This window comes from Lichenostomus cassidix, chromosome 13 (assembly GCF_008360975.1).
Source record: "Lichenostomus cassidix isolate B80296 chromosome 13, HeHo_3.0, whole genome shotgun sequence".
Lineage (NCBI taxonomy): Eukaryota > Metazoa > Chordata > Aves > Passeriformes > Meliphagidae > Lichenostomus > Lichenostomus cassidix.
In genome coordinates this window covers 15,338,707-15,361,205 of record NC_139494.1, presented here as the reverse complement: position 1 = coordinate 15,361,205, position 22,499 = coordinate 15,338,707, and the positions used below count along the sequence as shown (strand labels likewise).

The 22,499-nt window shown below is 45.6% G+C and overlaps 1 protein-coding gene across 3 annotated transcripts in view; it reads right to left on the bottom strand.

Annotated features, from left to right (window-relative positions):
- Positions 1-22,499, bottom strand: part of NSD1 (nuclear receptor binding SET domain protein 1) — a 60,325-nt gene that overhangs the window by 19,979 nt on the left and 17,847 nt on the right. For 2 of the 3 annotated variants that reach the window (XM_085073917.1, XM_085073915.1), the window contains exons 4-17: positions 20,959-21,131; positions 16,448-19,022; positions 12,901-13,022; positions 12,462-12,756; positions 10,599-10,708; positions 9,460-9,529; positions 9,023-9,141; positions 5,942-6,085; positions 5,414-5,537; positions 4,445-4,645; positions 2,856-3,035; positions 2,371-2,527; positions 1,877-2,082; positions 1,217-1,329 (exon numbers count right to left, since the gene is read on the bottom strand). In XM_085073917.1, coding sequence (XP_084930043.1) covers positions 1,217-1,329; positions 1,877-2,082; positions 2,371-2,527; positions 2,856-3,035; positions 4,445-4,645; positions 5,414-5,537; positions 5,942-6,085; positions 9,023-9,141; positions 9,460-9,529; positions 10,599-10,708; positions 12,462-12,756; positions 12,901-13,022; positions 16,448-19,022; positions 20,959-21,131 — 4,589 coding nt within the window. The remainder of the gene's footprint in view (positions 1-1,216; positions 1,330-1,876; positions 2,083-2,370; positions 2,528-2,855; positions 3,036-4,444; positions 4,646-5,413; positions 5,538-5,941; positions 6,086-9,022; positions 9,142-9,459; positions 9,530-10,598; positions 10,709-12,461; positions 12,757-12,900; positions 13,023-16,447; positions 19,023-20,958; positions 21,132-22,499) is intronic. The other variant, XM_085073916.1, reaches the window with a different exon arrangement.

Below are 22,499 nucleotides of genomic sequence, written 5' to 3'. Positions count from 1 at the left end.
GCTGATCTCCTTAGAAGGACAAGAGTGGACACAACCAGCTTCAGCTATTCTACTCTGAAGCCTTCTCCAATTCACCATCTGCTTCTGCAAACTGCTTTGCTTTCAGAGAGACAAACAGCTTGCACCCAGACCTCAGAAGAGCTGCCATGACTAATGACCACAACCGTCATTATTTATATAAAAGGGTATTTCAAAGGTTCTAAACTGCTTCCAAAGTTCCTTTATGTTGCGGCCAGAGAGGCCTAAAAATAGCTATAATGAGAAACTACTTCCTCCACTGAAGCTGCCTGGCCCACACTGCTGCCACAGCATTCAGTTGTGCTCTTTACACCACACAGTAACTCATGCAGGATATACCTGCCTGCCTAGAAATCCTAACTAGATACAAAAAGTGCCAGAAATCAGTTAAGCTTCCATATTTTGCCACATAAAAAAGGGAAGGAGCAGACAGAAGCAATAAAAAAAGAACACAGCCACTAAGTCAATGGTTTTCTGGTAAGTTGGGATCCACTTCTCAGACACAGGCACACGCTTGGCCCCAGTTCTCCTCTCAAGTCAACTCCATTCTGTAGGACTTCTACTGCTGCTCCAACTCTAACTGCTGCTCCAACTCTAACTCAAAAATAATAACTAACAGCCTGTAACATGAATAGTCCACAAAACTGAGAAAAAGGGCTAATAGCGCAGCCTGTACACCTGCTGCAGTATTTCTGTTCAGTTCAGTCACCACCTGATACAGAAAGAGATATAAAACAATAGCAGAGATGACACAAGATATTGTGGGTTACCACCCTCCACACAGCTCTGCTGCACTGCACCCTGATCACCACCTGTCCTGCACCACTTGGTTTGCCCACCTTGCCATCAGCACCACACAGCACTTGACCATAGTGAGCATTATCAGCCCTCTCCCCTGAGTTCTCAAGATAGAGAGACACTTCCTTCAGACCACACGACTAACACAGACAGCACTGACAGGACCAGATCTGTTCCAGTAAATCAGAGCACCTCTGTAACAGCTGCCCAGCTTGCCACAGCTCTGCATGTACATGAATCCTTTCTGTGGAGGACAACTGAGGATGGAAAGAAGATCAACGAAACCTTCAAGATTAGCCAGACACCCAAACATCAGAGATGTTTCTGTATACCTGTAAATCACCTGCACCGACAGCTCAAGACTTCTCTTCTGCACCTGCCCCCCACCACCTCCCCTCACCTTGATGTGTTTGTAGGGAGGAGGTTTTTTGTCATTCTTTTTGTCTTCCTGAAGTTGTCTCAGCTCCTTCTGTGCCTTCAACTCTTCAAATCTCACAGCAGCTTCCTGAAGAGCTAAGTGAGAAAACAGGCTATGTTACGAGGAACTCCCCCTGCTCACACAGAGCTGGGCAGCCAGTGTCCACCCAGTGCTCACAAGGTTCTACAGAGGAGGGTGAAGAAAAGGCCAATGCAGCAGAGAAGTGCAGAAATTACAGTCAGTAGCCTGCCCATGGGTGATGAAGCATCCCATCTGTTGGCTATCTTTGTCTGCCCTCTTGGGTAGAGGTGCCAGGTAGCTGCATTCACAACTCCTAAGTGCACTTTTATATCAAGATAATGATTGTATTACACAAAGAGAAACTGACACAGCAGCAGCTCACTTGGATTTTGAGAGGTTATGTCAGAGCGGGAAAAGCATTTGAGATCTGCACACCCTTCTCCCTCTCTGGAAGTCAAACACTCTGAGCATACTAGACAATACACAAGCAGCAGCTCATTCTACAAGTTTAATCTCACTTCAGTTATAAGTAGACATTTTTCTCTCCTACAAGAATGACACTTTTCCAAACAGGAATGAAGAGGGAAAGACCATGTACTTCCCTGGATGAAGACAAGTTACCTTTCTTGTATATGCCATCCACGCCCTTCCCCATCTTGTCTTTGCTGCTGACATCACCTTCCATGTAAGGGAACACACGAGCCTGGTGGGTCCACAGGTAGTCCTTGGAGCCGAAGAACAGCACAGGGAATTCACCAATGTCATGTTTCATTTTCTGGATGTTAACAGGAATTGTCCTAGGATGGCAAATCTCAGCTGGCCACCACCTGTAACATAGGGAAGGGCAGATGAAATCTCTGGCTTCCCCACTTCCAGACACCTCAAAAGTATGCTACTGTATGGAGACATGGGAAAAAGTAAGGGCTACCAGCAAGGCTGGTGGGGAGAAAAGAGGCTACCAGAAGAGGAAAGCTCACATTTTACCAGCTATGTGCAGGCAAAAATGCCAGAGGCTGCTGCATGGAACCCTGCAGAGAGGAGCAGCTTCTCACCTCAATCACCATGAGCACTGCATGAAGAAGGGATGGGGACAAGTCTGATCTATCTTCACCTACCTGTAGCGCCCAACTTTCACCCAGACTACTTCTTTGTAGTGTGGCTTTTTGCCTGCCTTGCAATCATTACAATACCAGCTTCCCTCTGGCATCTCAATGTTTAGACACTCACGGTGAAACGCAGCCGGGCACGACTCGCAGCATAAAAGGCTGCCCCCTGCAAAGAGAAGGAGGAGGAATTTACCAGTCACTGTGCAGAAGCTCCTGCACTCCATATTTCCAGACAGAGCTGGGAAAAGGAAACAATGATCTCCTGCAAGCCCTTTTCAAAAGTTGGGTCCTCCTCATGCAACAAAAAGAACAGTTCTAAGGATCCAGAAAATGCTGTAGCCTGAAGTTGGACTTAAATGTGGAAAGACAGGAAGGCAGATTATTCTCTGCAGTACTCATTGGCACACTCTGGACAGGAAAAGCTTCCACCCTCTGTAGTGAATTCTTGCCAGGGCACTCCCTAGTGACAGGGGGCCCAGCGCTGACCATCTCACCTTCTGAGCAGACAAAGCACCAGCTGACGTTGACGTGCTCGTGGTTGCGGCAGCCCCTGCGCGCGGTGAAGTGGTTGGGGCAGATGATGCTGTTGGAGGCCAGGACCACAGAGCCAGCGGCGAGGCAGAAGTCGTTGGAGTGATAGGCGACCGGACATCGCACACAGCGCATCAGGCGACCTGGCACCACAACAAGCCACAACACAGTGAGCCTCTGCAGGAACATGACTCTTTCCTGTTAAAACTAGACTCTGCTCATACCTAAGCTCAAAATCAGCTTTGGAGAAGGAAGCTGACTTTAATTTTTATAGACCACCTATGATATACTCACTGGATTCCTATTAAATTATTTAATATAACTAAATAGATATAAAATTATAAAATCTATAATATATAGGAGATAGATAAAATTGTATTATTTAGAAGTGAAAAATCTCTTGCACACCATGCAGAAACAGTTCAAGAGTTCACAGACTGGGACTGCTTCCTATCATACACAAATAATTACTAAATCAGCTCAGACAGTAATTACAGAGGGGGTGTTCCAAATGCTTAGCTGAACATAATGAAATCAATCAATGTAGCATCTGAAAACACCAGCACTTGCCTCTTCACTTTATCAGACTTTACCCTGAAATTCCAGAACTTCCAGTCAATTCAGACCTCCCTACAGGGCTAGTTTATGTGAGGTTTTTGAGAGCCCATTTTCAGTTCCTCACAGCAGACTATAAACAGGAAGAAGAGGTGGGAGAAAAGGGGTAAATGTGACCACCGAGAAGCAGCAGCCAGTCAACAAATGTTCAGTGGGGAAGTGGCTGGCTGTGGGCTTTAGGCCTTGGTGTTGTTTTCTACACCAAACACTGATACATGGGGGTAAAAAAGCCAAACTGAACGCAGACCCTGAGGATAAAAATAGAGCTAATCTTACTGTCACCCATCTTAAGATACCAAGGATTTAAAGAAAGGCAGCTTTAGAAGCAAACATAGAAAGCAATCACAAAAGTTTCAAGTTTGATCATGTGAGATAAAGGTCAAGGTATTGCTGCAAACAGCTCAAACAAATGTTTGCCAGGGAAGCTTAGCCCAAGGGTGTCTCCAGTACAAGATGAGAGTTTACATAGAAAAAAAAAGGATCAGTAGAACAATATTATAGTTTGCCCTGTGCTGTTTTCGATGCCACAGTGTTGACAGCCTGTACTGCTAAGCAAGGCACTGTCTGCAGCTCTGACACTGGTGAGAAGCAGGTGGGAGAAACACGAGCGTGTCTGTACAGCTCCAAAGATTTACTCAAAAACCCACTGAGGCCCGTGGCAAGGCTGGGCGTGCAGGAATCCAAGCCTCTGGACAGCCTGAGAACATTCCAGCTGCCATGTCCGACCATGGGGAGTGCTGCCGAGCCTCACAGTCTGACACCACCCCTTCCACTCCCCTGGGAGCAGCTATTCCTCAGCAAACACAGCCAGCGCTGTGGCAAGGACACAAAGGCAACACCACAAAGAACTGGTGAACCAGGTAAATACACAGTGGACAAGAAACAAAGAAACAGCATGTGACTGCAACCCCCAAACCACCCTGGAGGACTCGGGTACCTTTAGAGGCGGAGATGTTTGCTGGGTTAGCAGCATGGCACGTCATGCAGATGTGCAGGGAGCAGCGGAAGCCCTTGTTCTGCATGACTGTGGGTGGGTATTTCTGTATGCAGGCTTCGTGGTAATACTTCCCACAGAGGGGCAGCAAGCACCGCTTCACATCCTCCCCACAGCTCTTGCACACAAAGCAGGTGTGGACCCCTGGAGAAAGAGCAATGCACAGGTCACACAGGAGGGCTAAATGAGGACCTGATGTTATCACCAGGCTGCCTAATAGCACAGCACAACTTCTCAGGCTGCACCCATCCCCAGAGAACCAGGCTGGTTTTGCCTGAAGGTGCAATAGAATTCCAGATCAAAGTAAGTATTATTATAGCTGGGACTTCAGGTCATGGAAAAAAGAAAATACATTTCCCCTTTTTCAGCCTGCATAAGGACTCATCCTCCCCACCAGCCCCATTTCCCTAGTCCCGGGTAGTAATTTGTCTCTTTCCCACCAAATCCTGGACTTTCACTTTGCACCCCAAGTCTGAATCAACAGTAATGCTGGTTAGTATTTGAAGCCATTATTAATGGCTTTGACCTGACAGAGAGTAGGTTTAGATAAGACATTAGGAAAACATTCTTCCCTGTGAGGTTGGTGAGGCCCTGGTATGGGCTGCCCAGAGAAGCTGTAGATGCCTCATCTCTGGAAGTGTTCAAGGACAGGTTGGACGGGATTTGGAGAAATCTGGTCTAGTGGAAGGTGCCCCTGCCCACGACAGGGGCTTGAGATTTGAGAATCTTTAAGGTCCCTTCCAACCCAAATAATTCTGTCATCCTATGACTCTAATTAGAAAATCATTATCAGACATCAAACCAATAATCTGAGGACTGAGAGCTAGTTAGCATCCCTACTGCAGGCACGTCACTCCAGTCAAGGAAGCACCAGGTAAGCCCACAGTCCTGCACTCACAGAAGCTGCCTTACCTGTGGAACACTCATTGCAGATGAATTTGCCCTTTGGCATCTCGGAGAGCCCAAGGCACTGCAGGTGGAAAGCACCACAGCACTGCGCCTCACACAGCAACAATTCCCCTGGCTTCTCACAGATCTGTGGGGAAACAAACACAGTATCAGCTCATGCAATTTCCTTCCCTGCGGCATCCCAGACAGCAGCAACCCGAGTGCTGGCCAGAACTGCCAGCAGAGACACCCCCGGGGAAAAATGCTACCTGTTCTTTGTGTCAGTTAATTCAGGTAGTTTGTGTATAACCACTGGCATTTACCATTGGCTAAAATGTGTTTTACGCTGATCACATCTCCCTAACCTCTGTGAACTCTAAGAAGAGGAAAGGCTATTGCAGGGGAAATGTTTGACACAGAGCACAAAACACTGGTTAATTGCACAATAAGCACTTGGAGGCTACCTGGGCTTACCTGGAGCACTAGTGTGTTCCCTAACTCACACAAAAATACAGTAGCAAAGTTTCAAAGAGATTTCTTCAAAAACACTACCTGACACACATTCTCCTTGAGAGCTGCTCCTCCTCCACGCTCCCCCTGTATCTTTTTGGATGAAGGCACTCCATGGTCATTCTCTGACCCCTCCTCATTACCCTCTTTGGGGCTTACAGCAGTCCCATGAACTGACGTCTCCCCCTTTAAAGAGAAATACACTATTAGAACTGTCAGTACTTCCTATCCTGACTTGGAAACTACAAATTCAGCCACTGAGCATTTAATGGGTTTGGCAGTTCTCTGTGTTACCCACCCTGGAGAGAACATCCCCCATAGAGTTCCACCAAAAGTTTTACAGAAAAGGAAAGAGCTCATAGTTTACTAAATAAATAAAAATATACACTCAATGCAATTATCTTCCTGTGCATAACCCTCCTCTGAGCAAGGAGCCAGCCCTGAACGGAAACAGATCAGGTAGGTTAAAAAGTCAGAAGCATCCTTTGTTTCTACCGCAAAATACAGCTGTCCTGCAGCTACACTTGGCAGCAGTGCCATGGATTTTGTCAGCACAGGCAACTAAGAGCTAGGAAACACCATCCTGCCAGCTTCCAGCCCACTTGGGAGGTCAAGGGAACACTTCAGTGGCCTCACCAGAGTAGGTACAATTTAAGGGCCATTAATGCTGCACCAAAGTGATGCCTTTAGCTAAGTGCTTTGAGCCAGAACATTTTAAGGACTCTGCCACATTTTAATATGCCAGCTCACTGCAGGTAGCTGAGTGATCTCTGTGCACAGCTGCCAGTTCCTCACTGGATCACCAAGCTGTAGCCAGTGTACACCCACACACAAAGAGCACACCTGAGAGACCTTGTGAGGAATTCAAACCATTGGCAGAGGCAGCAGCCATCACTCCCACACCTTCAGGCCTGCTTGGTGTAGGGTGTCCAGCTAACAATCATGAGAGGGAGCTTTGCCCCACTTTCTGTAAGGGAAAGTCTGAGCTGTGGTGTCAGTGAAGCTTGTAAACTTAATTGAATGCTTTCTGAACACATTCTAAGTCTGGGCAAAACAAAGATATAAAGATCTTCTAAAGTTTAAAGCTGGAATAACCTGGAGCTGGTATTCTGCTCAGATAATAAGGCTTTCTTTGTCTGGAACTGTTGTTTTCTTCTCCTATTCACTGAATGCAGTAGTATGGTTTTATTTGGGGACACTTCAAAGCCATGTGAGCTCCGTGGAGCAATGATGCACTGAGAATATATTGAAGTACACAATACAAAGATGAATGGTATAAACTGACTTTATTGAGAGAAAAAAAAACCCAAAGTCCTAGCTACAGATTGCTGCCAGTCCAACATACCTTATGGAGTACAGCCTTGTTCTAAACACTGCTCCCAGAACTGCACAGGGAAGGGATATCAGAGCTGGGCAGGATGGGCAAGGCCCATCCTTTGTGAACATGGAAAAGGGCATTGTCATTCAAGGCCATCACTCAAAGACCTGTCACTGTTGCCCCTCCTTGCTCTGCTCAGCACAAGCTCTGCAACACTACATACCTCCTGCAGAAAGAAGGGCTCATCCCAGGTCTTCTTCCAGAAGTATCCCTGCTGCTGTGTCTGGCACAATCCCAAAGCCTGACCTGTTCTTTGGCACAGCCTGACCTTGGCTCACAACCTTGACAACCGTTTCAACAGCATTTTCCATCCTGTTCTCTCAGTCTCCTGCTGCCCTGATGTTGTAAATTTGCACTCCTGGCTCTACAGACAGGCAAGGTCAGAGAAAGCTGCTTAGCCCAGGCTGACAAGCTTTCGTCTGCCCTCTTTTCCTTGGAAGGCAGCCGCATTCAAGGTTTTACTGTGCTGTATCACCAGACCATCTATTTTTTCTAGGAAAGTGGAGCTCCTTGACCAGTGTGTGCAGTCACTGAGGGACCAGCATGGTCTGAATTCCACATGAACACACAATTGCATCTCCATAGCATCCCAATACTCACCTAAGCCAGGGGATGAACACCCACCACAGCAGCTAAAGAGACACAATCACGTAGAAACGGATGCTGGCAAAGGTGCCAAGCATTGACCTTTTTTTTTGGCATGGTTTACACCATACCTGACTTCTGGTGCTCAAGACAGATGTCTAAGGCTGGAGGCAGTTAAGACTGGGCTTCCTCTGCAGTGAGTGGTGAGTGCAAGATCCAGAGCCATAGCCTAGATCTTTGCTGCTCTGAACTGCCCCTCTTTTCACAGAGAATTTGCTGTCTCTTAGTGGGTACAGCAGACCCAGTGTTAACTGCCCCTGCCCAGCACTGGCAAAGGTATTTGTGCAGGCTGTTTTAAAACATTATTCCAGCTGAGCATCCCTCAGAAAGAACACTAACACCAGCACAGGAAGGCTTACATGGGCAAGGGGTCTTACCCCAATTTATCAACCTTATCAGAAGTGCCCTTTCCAAAATGTAGTAGGACAGCCAGAACTGTTCAAGGTGGTGTGAACTTTGTGCTCACCTGGAAGCTGTGTAAAAACAACAAATATAACAATGTATGTCTATAATTGGCTCCTGAAATACATACTGACTATCCTGCCTGCTGCTGAACCTGGGCCACTGGAAGTGAGAGGCGATGGCGAGAGGCCTAGAGGTGTCCTGCCTCTCCCAGGAAGTCTTGCTTCCCCTACACTTGCTGATAACTGGCTCATTCCTAAAAGGCAAAATGTGCTTGTCAGAGATATTTCTACGCTGACCCTGATGATATGGAGGGACTTGCCCCAGTTATCCCGTTCTGCTGGATGGCAGAATACAATCAGAGGCTCTTGTGAGCAGTCACAGACAGTCCCCCCCAGCAGGATTCTTGGCTCACCCTGGTGTGCAGGTGCAAGCAGAAGAGAAGGGGCTGAAATCCAGTCTAGTGCTTATGCTTCATACTGGTGTGTGAAAAGGTAAGATTCCCACCCCCAGAGAAGACTTTTTACAGCAGTTTGATTTTCTGAGGTGCAAAGCAAGATGCCAGGCAAAACCTGGTTCCACGAGTTCAGAACAGGCCAAAAAAAAAGATGCCCCTCGCTTAGGCTCTGCCAAGTGCTCTGGGAAGTAGCAGACACTCAGTTACAGGGATGGGAGCATGTAAGAAGACCCAACAATACCTCAGAGTGTGGGGTCTCCCCCAGCCCCTCCTCATTTTTCTCCTTCTTGGAATGGACTGCAGTAGTGGTATGGCGCTGTCTCTTCCGCTTTCGCTGTTTCTCCAAGAGCTTTTCAGAAGCTGGGATGCAACAGAAAGACCATTCAAGGAAAATGCAGAAATAATTCCCTTGCTACTGGTGACACCAGCAAGATCTACAGCCTAAGAGCCTCAGGCTGTGTCCTGTATCCTTTGAGGGCCTAAGGGCTGGGGCAACACCAGCCTCCGGGCACTTGGCTCTGTGCCCTGCAGTCAGAGAACCACCAATTCATATTGGTTTAATCAACTTTTGCTGGGCTGCTGAACCCAGAACACCAAGCCCTTACACACATATACACGGTGCCACAGGCACTGATTCAAATGTCACCAGTCTACCCTATTGTCCCTGCCTTCACTTACCTTCCCCTAGGTCCTGGAAGTGGGCTGGTGAGTAGAGCTCAGAGCTGTCACTCTCTGAAGGGCCAGTACCCTACAAACACACAGGAGAGAGAGTTAAGTCACCAGATGAAAACAGAGCCACACACTCCTCAGCCATACAACCTTTTGGAATGACTGCAACACCTAATTTACCATCCAGGTCATGAATTCATCAGTCATTAGAGATTATACAAGAAAACACTTGGTTTGTGTGTGTGATAAATCACACATGTAGAAGTCTGCCTCTGGGAAGGGAGGAATGCGAAGTCTGATGTGACTTGTGCTCATCAGCACCATTCACTGTTTCCTGTGCTCTCCCAAAAAGGCTGCTAATACTCCAAAGTGCTGGGAAAAGGCACTCTCTTCTGGGTTTACACTTTTACAGACCTTAAGACTGAAATACACTGGCCTCTGCATTACTGCAATAGCGATAACTATACTAAGACTGTGCCTCATAGAGAAACAACAAAAAAAATTAAAAAAAGAAGTGCCATTACTCAACTTTAGGAACATTGGCAACAAGTCTTGTGCAGGTACACCACCTGAAATAAATACAAGTTGCTTTTTTCCAAACCATGCCACTGAGTATCGAGTATTTAGTGGAGAAGGGCTGCATTTTCTTTAAAAATCTGAACCAAGCACTGTATCCTACATGTGATTCACCTCAAGCCTCCATCCTGCTACAAGTCCTGCACTTATATGCATTCACCAGCTCACTTGGGAAGATAACAAAGGAAACACTGCTCAGAAGAAATCTGATGGAAAATGACAAAGCCTTAGGTTCAAGTTCAAGCTACATTGCAACGTGACAGCCTCTGCACAGAATATTTCTGCTCATACCTTCCCAGCCAGCATCCAGATGACTCCTTTTCCATACAGATCAATAAAAAAGGCGATTTTAAGCCAAAACTATCCAATCCCCATTACAAGTGGGGAGGGGTGGAGAACCACAGATTATTTCCTCATAACACAGCAACCAGCACCTTTGGGATGGGTGGACCTTTGTTCCTGGGCCACAGCCAATAAAAACCCACATCCCATTGCACTGTGTCTTGTTCAGCAGGATCTGCTGTCTAGGCTTGTTTTCTATCCGGTTTTCAAAAGAGCTGGAAAGAAAGTACCTTCTTTTGGGGAGTCCACTCCTCCTTCTTTGGCATAAAGGCAGTGTCCAAGTCATTGGATTCCAAGAGCTTTTTAGTGGGCTTCCTTTGACGCTTGCTTTCGAAGTTCCCTGCAATGAAATCCTTCACATCAGATAAACAGGGGTTTTTCTTGTCTTCAATCAGATTAAGACTATTAAGTAAATATCATCCAACAGTTCAAAACTACCTGCTTCACCCTGTCTTTGGGATCATAAGCTCCCAGGGCAGAGATGCCAATTATCTACTTCTGTACAACTTCAACAAAAACAGACCTCAGTCTGCCATGACCTTCAGGCTCACCTCAATATATAATATAAAAATCCACCTACCAAAGAGAGACTGTGAACTCACTGCCAGCAGGTAACACATGCTGGCAGCACAATTCAGATCATAATTTCCCAAACACTTTGATCTGCATAAGCCAGTCCTACCATCGAAACAGCCCTGCCTCCACTCCCACACCAGTTACACCAGCACTCATGCTGCTGTAGTAAACAAGCTGAAGATCACAATCCTGGTTAAACCTACTTGAGAAAAGACACCCCAAAGGTGTAACCTGCACTATTTCCTACTCAAGCTTTGTGCTGGGCCTCGGGAAGTAGCAAGTTGCTAGACTTGGGCTCATTCATTCTCATTTTGGCAACAGTATAAACTCAGAACCAGGAAATGCTGATGCTGAGTGCAGACCTACCACAGGCACAGCCTGTTACCCATCCCACCCCATTCATCCGCTGGCTTCGACAGCCTCAGCTGTGCCCTGTGACACCTCTGTAGGCACAGCTCATCCATCACACTCCTAGCCCTCAAGACCAGCCGTTGCCCACTCTGTGCTTCAGCAAGAGGTGTGGAGAAAGAGCTATATAACCTCTGCAGACTGAACATGTGCTCTCACTGCTGCAGCCTGTACTGCTCTCCTCCATCTCCAATCTTGGGTTCACATCAGTCTTGGGTTCAATTTCTCCTCCTTTAATCCTCTCAAACTTTCCACTTATGACATCCACAAGTCTCCAGAGGCAATCCCTCTTCCCTCACCTATGACAGGCTATCTGACCTCCCAGTGACCACAATTCTGCCTGCTTGGTTTATTTTTTTTTTGACCACAAGCCCTTTAGGACAGGAACAATGTTCCCTCCAAGCTAGCACAGCCAGAACACCAGGGCTTTAATTCTGGACATGTCTTAGATGCTATCAGAGAATAAACATACTGAAAAGAGACCCTGAGACTGACACTGCTGGAAAGGGAAAAGGACTCTCAGACCAGAGTCTTTCTACACTGTGCCTCACTGAAAGCCAAGGTCCTGGCTTGCTGCTCACACACGTCTCCAAAAACCTCTACAGATGCTTAGAGCCTCCTAAGAAAAAGTTCTTCCAGAGGGAACTTAATGCTACAGCTCCCTAAGCTCACTAGGAGAGCAAAAGATCACTCCACGAGCAATGCAACTTAGACTTTGTGTAAAGCTCAGCAGTGCACAGCAATGTTCATCCAAAGGGGTTTAACAACAGCAAGAGACTGTCAAGCTGAAGGAATGCCACTGTTCGGAAGCACAGACAGCAAGGACTCAGCGAAGGAGATGTGGGCTTCTTCATTTGGACAAAGGGGCATTGTGTGCCAGGACTCAGAGAGGACCACCACACTCTACAGAAAGCCAAGAGCACCATGTCACTGGACACCCTTGCACCTGCCTTCTCTCCCTTCTCAACACCAGTAACAGTGAGTGAAGGAAAGAAAGAACAAACAGATCAACAGCCACCGACCTTTTCATGCTGCCCCAAGCATTTTTTTTCCACTGAACTTGTGTCACTTTCACTTACAAAACCAGCATGACACAACCTGCCACTTACCCGATTTCAGGAATCCCTCTTCCGTATCTGGAGAAGCAGAAACTTCAGAAGCATCTGAGGAAGACAGCACCACCACCTCTGGAATATCTGAAGGTCCTCCTGATACTTGGTTAGGGGGATCAGTGGAGCGGGATCCTAGTTCTGAGAAGGAACACTGTGCTTCAAGGACGGGAGGGGACTCTTTGGTTGAAGATGGAGTTGAAACCAAAGAACTTGGCCCCCGCTGGGTATCTCTGTCAGGACTGCATTGTGCAGGAAGGCCTCCTTCAAATTCAGACCTCGCCACAGAATTCACCTGGCATGGTGAAATATGTTGGTGAAAACATTCATCCTGCATGGCACTGCACACAGCAAGAACACTCAGCAATCAGGAGCACAAACATATACAGACCAGAACCCCAGAGTAGTAACCACAAAGAGAACATTGGCCTTCACCCACCTTTTGTGATTGCTCTTGGCCCTTCTTTGATTTTTTCTTGGGTGCAAACAAGTGATCATATTCTTCTGCATATTCCAGAAGCCGTTTACTCGGCTTTCTAAGGCGCTTCCTCTCTGAATGTGCTAAGAAAAAGGAAAGCAGCTTCAAGACTGTGTTTCTGAGGTGATCGCAAGACAAAACTGTCCTCATCACCTGTGGGTAACAGCTGTTCCTGCCTTCTCTTCCAGAGGTTCCATGTGGGAAAAGCTGATAATTCCTTTCTCTTTGAGACAGCCTTAGAATTTTTGAGTTTCCTATTTTCCATAATTCCAACTTAGCAGGGGGGATTTTTTTATGGACTTTAAGCAGTTCAGGTAAGAAATCAAAATACATTAGATGGAGAGGCTCCTGAAATTTCACCCAACATGTCCCTACAAGCTACATCTAACTTTCCTGCAGTACTTTTACAAGAACCAAAGGCCATTAGCAAGTCATTACTCTTTTGCTGTTTACCTGAACTCTTTTGGTTTTAGTGCAGGGGCACAGGAAAACACTGTTTTCCCGTAACACTGTTCAGTCACCAGTTTCACTTAACACGTAAACTTAATTCCTTCCTTCCCCTCCTCCCTGGCATTTTTTAATATACTACAAATTCCCCATCTGCTACTGTGAGCCCATTTATTGCTTTGTTTGTTCCACAATGAGATCAGGGAGCCAGTGACTGTGACACTCCTTGTGTTTGCACAACTTGGTACCACTGCAAGGTAAAAGGTGTTTCCTCACCACAACCCTAACCACCCATGCTACACCACACCTCAGCACCTCAACGCATGGCAAGCTCCAAAAAACTGAACCCTGACACTTTGTAACATCTCTTCTCAGCAAGCTGCAAAAGCAAGGTGATGCACATTTATGTCTTTCTCTCATTTCCCAGAATACCTCTGACTTTTCTCTTTTTTTCAGCTTTCAAAATCATTAAATAATACTGCCCAAACATTTCCCCTAGTCATGAAAGTATCTGTGGTCTTCTGGAAGTTTTGGAACAAACAGTAAATATTCTCTTTGCTTCATTTCACTTGTACAAGGTGGCTTTTTCTTCTTTAAAACGGAAGCATTTTATAACAAAGCATTCCAATGCAATGCTTCAGAACAGGGATGTTGGACAAGACTGCTACATTTTATTGTGGCTTTGTGGTTAAACAAGCATGAAAATGTCAAACTTGGCTAAAAGAGAAGAAAGAAACAACTTTCTCAAACACAGCTATTTTCAGCCTCTATTAACACTCTGCACAGGTGTCTGAGTGAAACACACATTTCAGCACATAACCAGTTATGGGATGAGTATCCTCACCAGGCAACTATTTAGAGCCCCAAAGCCATGCAGTGGAGTACACAACACTGTGCCAAGAAGGGCTGACTTAACTGCTTTTTGTTCCCAAAGGGAATCCTGTACAAGAATCCCAAATGCAGTCTGACTGGCAGGGGCATATCACCTGATGAAATACCTGATGAAACCATTATTTATAAAATTGGTTTACATCAGCCAATTCTACCAATCTTCACTTTTGCCTTATTTGCTCTAGATCACTGTACAGGGTCTGTAACAAAATTATGCCTGATGCTGCCATTTAACTATGATGAAGACTTTATGTAGTTTGGGCTTAGTGGAAATGGCACAGTTTTGACTGCAATCTGTTGTGATTTCTTACGCTGAAACTCTCCCTGCTGTGGGCAAGGGTGGGTCACATCTCAAAGCACTCCAGTCAGTCCAGCTTCCAGCATCAGTTTCTCTACTTTCTAGGCCTTGCCCCACATAAAGGAATGGTCTTTTCGCAGCATTAGAGGTTTACTCAGTCCCTCCAGCACTGGGAATGTTACAGCAGCACAGACAGCAGCGCCTGTGCCTCCCCATCGCACATCTGTAGAAAAGGGGGTGGGTGTGCACAAACCTCATGTGCTGTTTAGACCAGGGGAATTTGTTTACACTGCAGTTGCTGATCTGGCACTTTTGCAAGCAAACCCAGGTCCTGACTGCTGCTGCTGCAACCCTGTGTGCAGCACCAGGACCACGTACACTCCACTACTGCCACCTCACCTGGAGCCCACAGCCTTCCTCTGCCACTACCCTCCTAATTTTACTGCTTCTCAGCACCTCCTCTTCTCTAGCTCTCTCTGCAGACTTTACCTCACACAGCATCATTGCAGGGATGCTTAAACTGCAAAATCATCATGAAGCTGTAAGACCCTGTCTGGATTTCAGTGTGAAGGAGGAACCCACAGCACAGAACGGGCATCCCCTACCTGCTCTATAGAGACTTCAGTCCTCAAAAACACACAGATACAGCCAGAGCAGTCAGTGAATGATTAAGCTGGTCATGACTTAAAACCAGAACTTTTACCCCATGTGTAACACCCTATAGGCTTGTTTTCTGTGCCTGCTGCAACTTGCCTTGGGCAGGTCCCACAACCACCAAGTCAAGCGCTGCCTTTGCCACAACCGAAACAGCAGTGCAGGCAGCCCCGAGCAACCACAAAAAGCAAAATACACACATCAAAATGTGCACCGAGGGAACACATAAGTGACGGAATGCACGCAGGCTTAAAATTCCGATGAGTTATTTTATGATATCGCAATTAGATTACAGCAATTTAGTTTGGTGAAACCTATGCAAAAAACTTAATTTTATTGCTTTTATTAAGGTGTGTTTCCCAGATTCCCTGCAGAAGCCTGAGGATGGTACACGTTGAATATGATTCTGTTTGCCCTATTCCTTCCACACACACCCTTTTATTTTTTCCTTTGGCTTTAACCAAATGTCCCCACCTCTGTGGGAGAGGCAGGGCTGTCTGACTTTTCGGTCCTCAGAAGCCTCCTCCTTCCTAGGTCATTTCCCTTCCAATACTGCTGCCTTACTTCTGTCTGCCATATTCCAGACCCACCTCCAGCCCAGCCTCGCTGGCAGCCTCCCTCTCTTCTGTTCTCTCTTTCACCCAACAGGCAGCCACACCAGAACTGTAAATTAGGAAATCTGTGGGGCTCCACAATTCATTATGACAGCTAATAAAATTCCACACTAACACCCAAAAAACTCCCAACATATCATCTTGAGGAAATCCTACAGAACCAAAGACAAACTATGTCAAATAGCACTACAAAAGATAAAAAACAGAGCAGCCACTGAGGCTTGGTTTCCCACAACTTTCTAGCACTGACCTACCCCACTAACATCAAGCTTCTGGCTCTAAGGAACACACTATGAAGGTCAAAGTTTTGAAATAAATGCCAGGCTCAGAAGGATTCTTGTTTTACCTTCAATGTGGAAGAACTAATGATTTTTAATATAATCAAGATTTTCTGACCAATAACCTGAGCACAAGCTCATAATTACTGTGCCTCCTTTGTTCTCCATGCCTATAGAGAACTCATACCAAGGTCCCACACTTTCTTCTGCTCAGACGTACATATCTTCACATTGTAGCCAGCCACAAGTTCTGTAGCTTATCCTTTAAATAAAAAAGTGTAAAATGTATACAAATACACACTCTGGCGCAAGTCCAGCTCCCTTACCTTGTGCAGAGAATTCAGACTGGGGAGCAAAGTTGCCAAGCTCTGTTTCTGAGTCCATCACACTGGTGTTTGGCTTACCACATACATTCAAACGTTTATCAACTAAGTCTAAACGATTCTCAGAGTCCTGAACTGCCAGGTCTCCCTCAAGCACCTTTGCATGAGGGGAATGCCTACGTCCCAAGCACTCATTTCCCTTCAGTGAAAAGCCACGAGAATTCAGGCCAAAGGCACTCTCCAAGTTTCCTTGTTCCCTAGATCTACTGATGTGCTTATTAGATCTAGCACTGCTTTGGTTAAAACGCTGCCATCGCTTTTTGGGTGCTACGTGATTTGTATCATTAGACTCATCACCAAGAGAGCTCTCACTATTTGCCTCTGAATCCAAGTCTGGACTCTCCCCATTTTCAGCAGAATTGCAGCTCTCTTTATTTCTACCAGCTTCAGGTCTCCTTCCAATATGACCTAAATTGTCATCAGATAAACAAGCAGAATCTTCATCAGTTGATAGCTCTGTTAAATCAATACACTCTTTCCTCTCAGTATCTTCTGCCTCATTCCCTAGAGGACTGGTAACCGAACCGTGAACACGGAATGTACGTTCTCCTGAATCTCTGGATAACCGACTTAGCAACTTACTTGGCCCTCCTGGTTTTAAGTCTTTTCTGTTTGAAACTGTTTTATCTCCAAGCTTTGATGACTGCTTAGATTTTGAACAGTTGCGTTTGGACATGCAATTTGTGCCATTTGTCCCAGAAACAGCAGCACTCGCAGGCTCCCTTTTACTAGCACCAATCCCTGTCAACTTGGTTGGAGGACTGAGTGAAAATGAGGAGTTGCTTATAACGGAGTTTGGAGTTACTGTTTCCTGGACACAATCTCCATTTTTTTCTATTTTATATGGGGGACCTACAATAGACAAAGACTTGAGACCACTTGCAGAATTGCTTCCAGAACCATCACCTGTGCTGGTATTTCGAAATGGGACTATATTTTGACCAGTCATCAGTTGCTGCTCTTTTGTCTTACTGTCATGCATATCCTTCAACATCATTAACAAGGTGCTGAATTTGTAATCTGGTTCAATAGGCAAACGACCATGACCAGAGGCAGAAGGGAAAAGTAAAGGTACTGTGGCCTTTGGAGTGCCAGAGTCACTGGCATCCTCATTCATGGACCGATATGACAGTTCCTTCAGCTCTGACAGAACATGCTTCACCACAGCCGTTTCGATTTCAGCAGAATCCCTGGGTTTCTCATGCGTGTTGTTTAACAGTTTCTGACCATCAACTTTTCCACTTCTCTGAAGAGAATCTCTCTGAAGGCCAGAGAAACCTTTGGTATCTGAAGAGCAGTGATTCACACTACCCTCCTCTTCTGCAAGAGAAGACTCCAACCCAGCAACCTTTTCTTTATGTTTGCATTTTATACTCCTGATTCGGGGTAATTTCACGCTTTTCGATTTCAAGATTGCTTGATTTGTAACAGCAGGCCAGGAGCTGTCTTTGGAAACACTTTGGGGGGTAGTGTGCTTGTTTGCTAGGGAAAGATTGTCATTTCTCACATCTGAAGAGCACTCGAGAGGTGTCAATGACATCTCAGCATCAGAGAAACCTACTTCAAGCTCCCCATCCGCAAATTCAGCATCAAGTCTGTTGGTTACTGAACCTCCCAGAGGTTTGCGATCTCTGTAGGACTTCTTCCTGGCCCTTCTGCTGCTCTTCTGAGAAAGATACGTGGAAAGTTTAATGTTTCCACTTGACGTCATAGGAAATTCCTTCTCCACCTTATCTGAAGAATCACTAACTTCAAGAGCACTAGATGCTCTCTCTGAACTTTGGTCCATGGTATCTACATCACTGTTCGCACCATCAGAGAGGGAAGAGGATGAATCTGATTCAGTTTGTTTTTTCTCAACATCAGCATCGGACGCAGAATAGTGTATTTGTAACTTGGAGCTGCATAAAATGCCCAGGGAACTCTTCTCTCTCTCAAAAGACGGGTTGGAAAACAAATCCCCTTGGAGGGTGTTTTTCAGAGCATCACTTTTACGATTCTCATAGTCCGGTTTCAAAGGTGTCTTTTCGAAGCGTCTTTCTCCAAAGGAGGAAAGCAAATGGTTTTCCCTGGTGCTACTGGATGCTGTCAGGCTGTTGGCAATGCGGCGAAGCTCGTGAGACGCGTGTTTCTCTGGTAGGTCCCCAACAATCACGTTTCTAACTATGCTCTCTGGCGTTTTGTCTTTGATTTCTCCCCTCGATGCTTCCCCTCTTGCGCCACTCTTTTTTACTTTAGTCCTTTTTCTGCTTTCAGAGGTTTTTTTCATGTGTGGCTTGATGTGCAATTTTCCTTTTTCACTGGCCGCGTGTCTGGAGTCAAAGGATTTAAAGCAGCCGTTCAGCTGTGTGTCCCTTTCTGCTCCAGGGCCATTGGTGTAGTATTCCAACTGCACGTCCTTCTCGCTGTCCGGCTCACTAGAGTTCTGGCTGCACTTCTGATCCTCTGACCCCCCGAGAAGAATGTCTTCTGCCTGTCCAACGCTGACTTCCCATTTAGCCATAAATCTTTGAGGAACCTTAAAAGTTGGAGATCAAAAAAAAAAACAACAAAATTTGAGTAGGTAACGAACGAGGTAAGAGCGAGGAACGCAAGGAAAAAAACACAGTGACATTCCTGCATTTCGCATCTTTAAGACAATCACATGGATTCCCTGAGACTGTGTCTGGCAGACACAGGAAGTACTGCTCCTGGGTAAGCACCCTGCATTACTGCTGAGCCCTGGGCATTCCCAGTAAAAAGGACCCTGCAAGTAGGGGTCTCCAAGGAACCAAATCTCTTGGCATCCCAACACATCCTGAACACAAGAGCCTGTAAAGGGAAATGCATATGGTATGGATCCCTGGCACAGAAATGCAAAGCAACAGCCAGCAAGCCTCTCAAGGCAAATGCAGCATTGTTTTCCTCAAAATATCTGAGCAGATCTGTTTGCTGTGTTCATTGTTGATTCTTCCTGCATCCCTTGAATTCAGAGCATGATCTGCCCTCTCCATCAACTCACTGTGGGACAAACATGAGATCCACACACATCTAAGATGTGCTCTATCAAGTTCACAATGTCCACTCCTGAGAAGTCTCCCAGTTTTAACTCTGTACCTTTAGAAAAAACAGAAAGCTCTCTGCATACTTAACAGGAACCTCTGCTAATACTCAAAATCAACAAGAAACTTGTTTCTTATCTGCATGTGTAGTTTTTGGCTGCACAACAGCAAATCCAAGGCTTCACAACTACTCCTAAAATCAAAGCCAATTCCAAGGCAGGAGGAACAACTCATACTGCTGATACTTTTCTTTTAAAGAAAAACCCAAACCAACAAAGTCTCATATCAGCAGACTCAAGAAGTTTTATGAAGCCTGATAGCAATCCAGCCAAATACTCTGCTTTGCATCAATTTTGGCTTCCAGGGGTGCAAACCTGGACATTTATGTGAGCAACAATTTGAATCCCTCTGCTGCAGGCATGCTGGCACTCCATTTACATACAGAATGAGATACCAAAAACGCAGCACTTCTAGGACCAGAGAAGTTACTTGGGAGCACGTCACTAGTTGTTGGAGGGCTGGGACCACAAGGATGGAAGTCCTTAAAGAAGATACTGAACATGCCCTTGGAAAAGGAAAACCAAATGAGGCCATTGCCCCCAGGGACTCACATCTGGCAAGAGCAAACTCGGTCTGATGGTTCTGCACTAACAAAGGTTATAAAGCGTTAGAATAGGAGAAAAATAAAAGCCAGATACCATTGCCTAGTGTAACTATTTGCTCTCTTACAGTAACACAGTAGCCTCTGTAGTTCTTCACTTCAGCAATTCTAACGAGTTAATTTCTGCAGTCACCTTCCTGAAGACATAGACCAGACCCCTGTGTCACATTACATTAACTGGCTACAACTGCTCAGGGCTGTTATGTTTGGAAACGGAGATGGTGCGATGAGCCACAAAACTCATTCCCACAGGCTCACTGACAAAGCATTTTCCAAGTCAAATTATAAGTCCTAACAGGTTTCTATAAAGAGAATTACTGAAGCAGTGCTAAAAACCCCACTGCTTTATCTCAGCCAGTCATCTAGTGAAGCGTGCAACTCCACCTCTGATTCAGATCAGCCAAAGGAGGCTGCCAGAAAGCATAGAAGTTTTTTAGCAGTGCTGCAATCCACATCAGGGGAGGGCTGTGTCGCTGAACAGATCCCAGACCAACAGAGTCCTGATTCCTCTGCCTCCCAGAGCTGTCCAGGGCCATAGAAGCAGCAGGCCACACCCCAGCATAGCAGGGAGCCTGGAAACTCCTGGCAGTTTATAAACTATGCCGCTGTAAGGACACAAAGAATCCCTCTCCTGGCTGCCTTGCTGCAGTCTCACATTAGCTGTCAAAAGTATGATTCCAGGCATAAAGAAGTATTTTGTACTGTGCAGATTCAAAGAAATAAAAACGTATTACAGAAAACAGATCTTTCACCTTATGTTTGTAGCCTTTCTCCTTTTGCTTTCCTCTTCTCCGAAGAACAGGCAGCTCTTCAAACTGATGTTTCCCTTCAAAGAGGACAATAGCTTTCCCAGCAACCCAGGTTTTCTCTGAAGGTTCTCCTAAGGCATCCACATAGTACTCTCGGTATGGTCTCTGATTGGAAACTATTTTGAGAAATTTAACAGAATTAACCCCTTATATGTAACAGAAAAAAGACATAAAAAGAGACACAGAAAGCGGTAACAATTTGACAGGTAATTTTCAGCTACATTTTGCTTGACACCATTCCCACATAAATGCCAGTTCTGGGGATTTCTACTCGGAACTATGGGAGATTTGATTGCTGCTGTCTATATTCTACTTTGCTACTCTCTATTTTAAAGTTGTTTTGGCTTTTTTCTTCACAAACAATTGATTAACAGGCCTATGATTGGTCATCTTCCTAGAGCACAAATTGTTTGCAAAAAAAAAAAAACAAAAAAAAACCAGGCAAAAATATCTAAATATTTTTTCCTTAAGAGACACAACATACCAGGCAGAACTTTTATTTTCTGCTACTCCCTGATTAATGATTAAACAGGCCAGAGCTCTTGACCGTTGGGAAAACACATGGGTAACGGCAACACCCAAAACTGAGATCTTTCTGGATAGGATTTACTCACACAGGTTGAGTCTCCCCCATCACAATATATCCCATCTTGTTCAAGGTTTTAACACCAAACAAACTCTTATTTAGGACACAAAACATTAACAGCAGCATTTAAGCAAACACATGCACACACACTGAAAAGATTAGCTGCAACATGACACAATATTAGTTGCAACTAGTCTCTCCATACTTCAGGCACAGAGGTGCAGAGCAAGAGGAGAAACTCAATCACAAGGGCACACTCAAAGGTGCCCTTAAAGGTGCATATTTAAAGGTACTTTCTGTGCAAGAATGTTGAACATACATGGTACAAGTAAGAATTGAATCAGTACTGGGTGTGCTGGTTAAAAAGGACAGGTCACAAGTATGAGAATAGAGCAAACAAGACTTGAAAACAAGGGATATAAACTTCTCCCAGCAGTTTGCTGCAATGTATTAACCTTCTCCTGGAAACACCTTCACCTTCTGAACAGGCAGACTACAATTCCAGCCCATTTGGTTTGTGTTGCCTCTTCCAGGAGTGCCACCACAGTGCGGCAGCCTGGCCTCAAGTAATGCTCAAATTAAGATTCTAACCAAGACCACCAAGAGGATGACAAACAATGGCCAGAACAACATCAAACCAAGGGCAAAGATGACAGGCATCATCCACCCCATTCACAGATCTGGGACTCAAGCCATTGAGCCTACACCTTCCAGCTCCAAAAATCTTCCAAGGCAAGAGCTTGATGAGAAAAGGCAAACTGCCTTAAACTAAACACCATTCCTCAAATCCAAGAGAAGAGGTTTCAGCACAAGTGATGAGGCTGAAGCAACCTGCCTTGTTTTGAAGGGCTCACTCCCTTAGCAACAGGAGAGCCAAGGCAGGACTGTGCTTCCTACA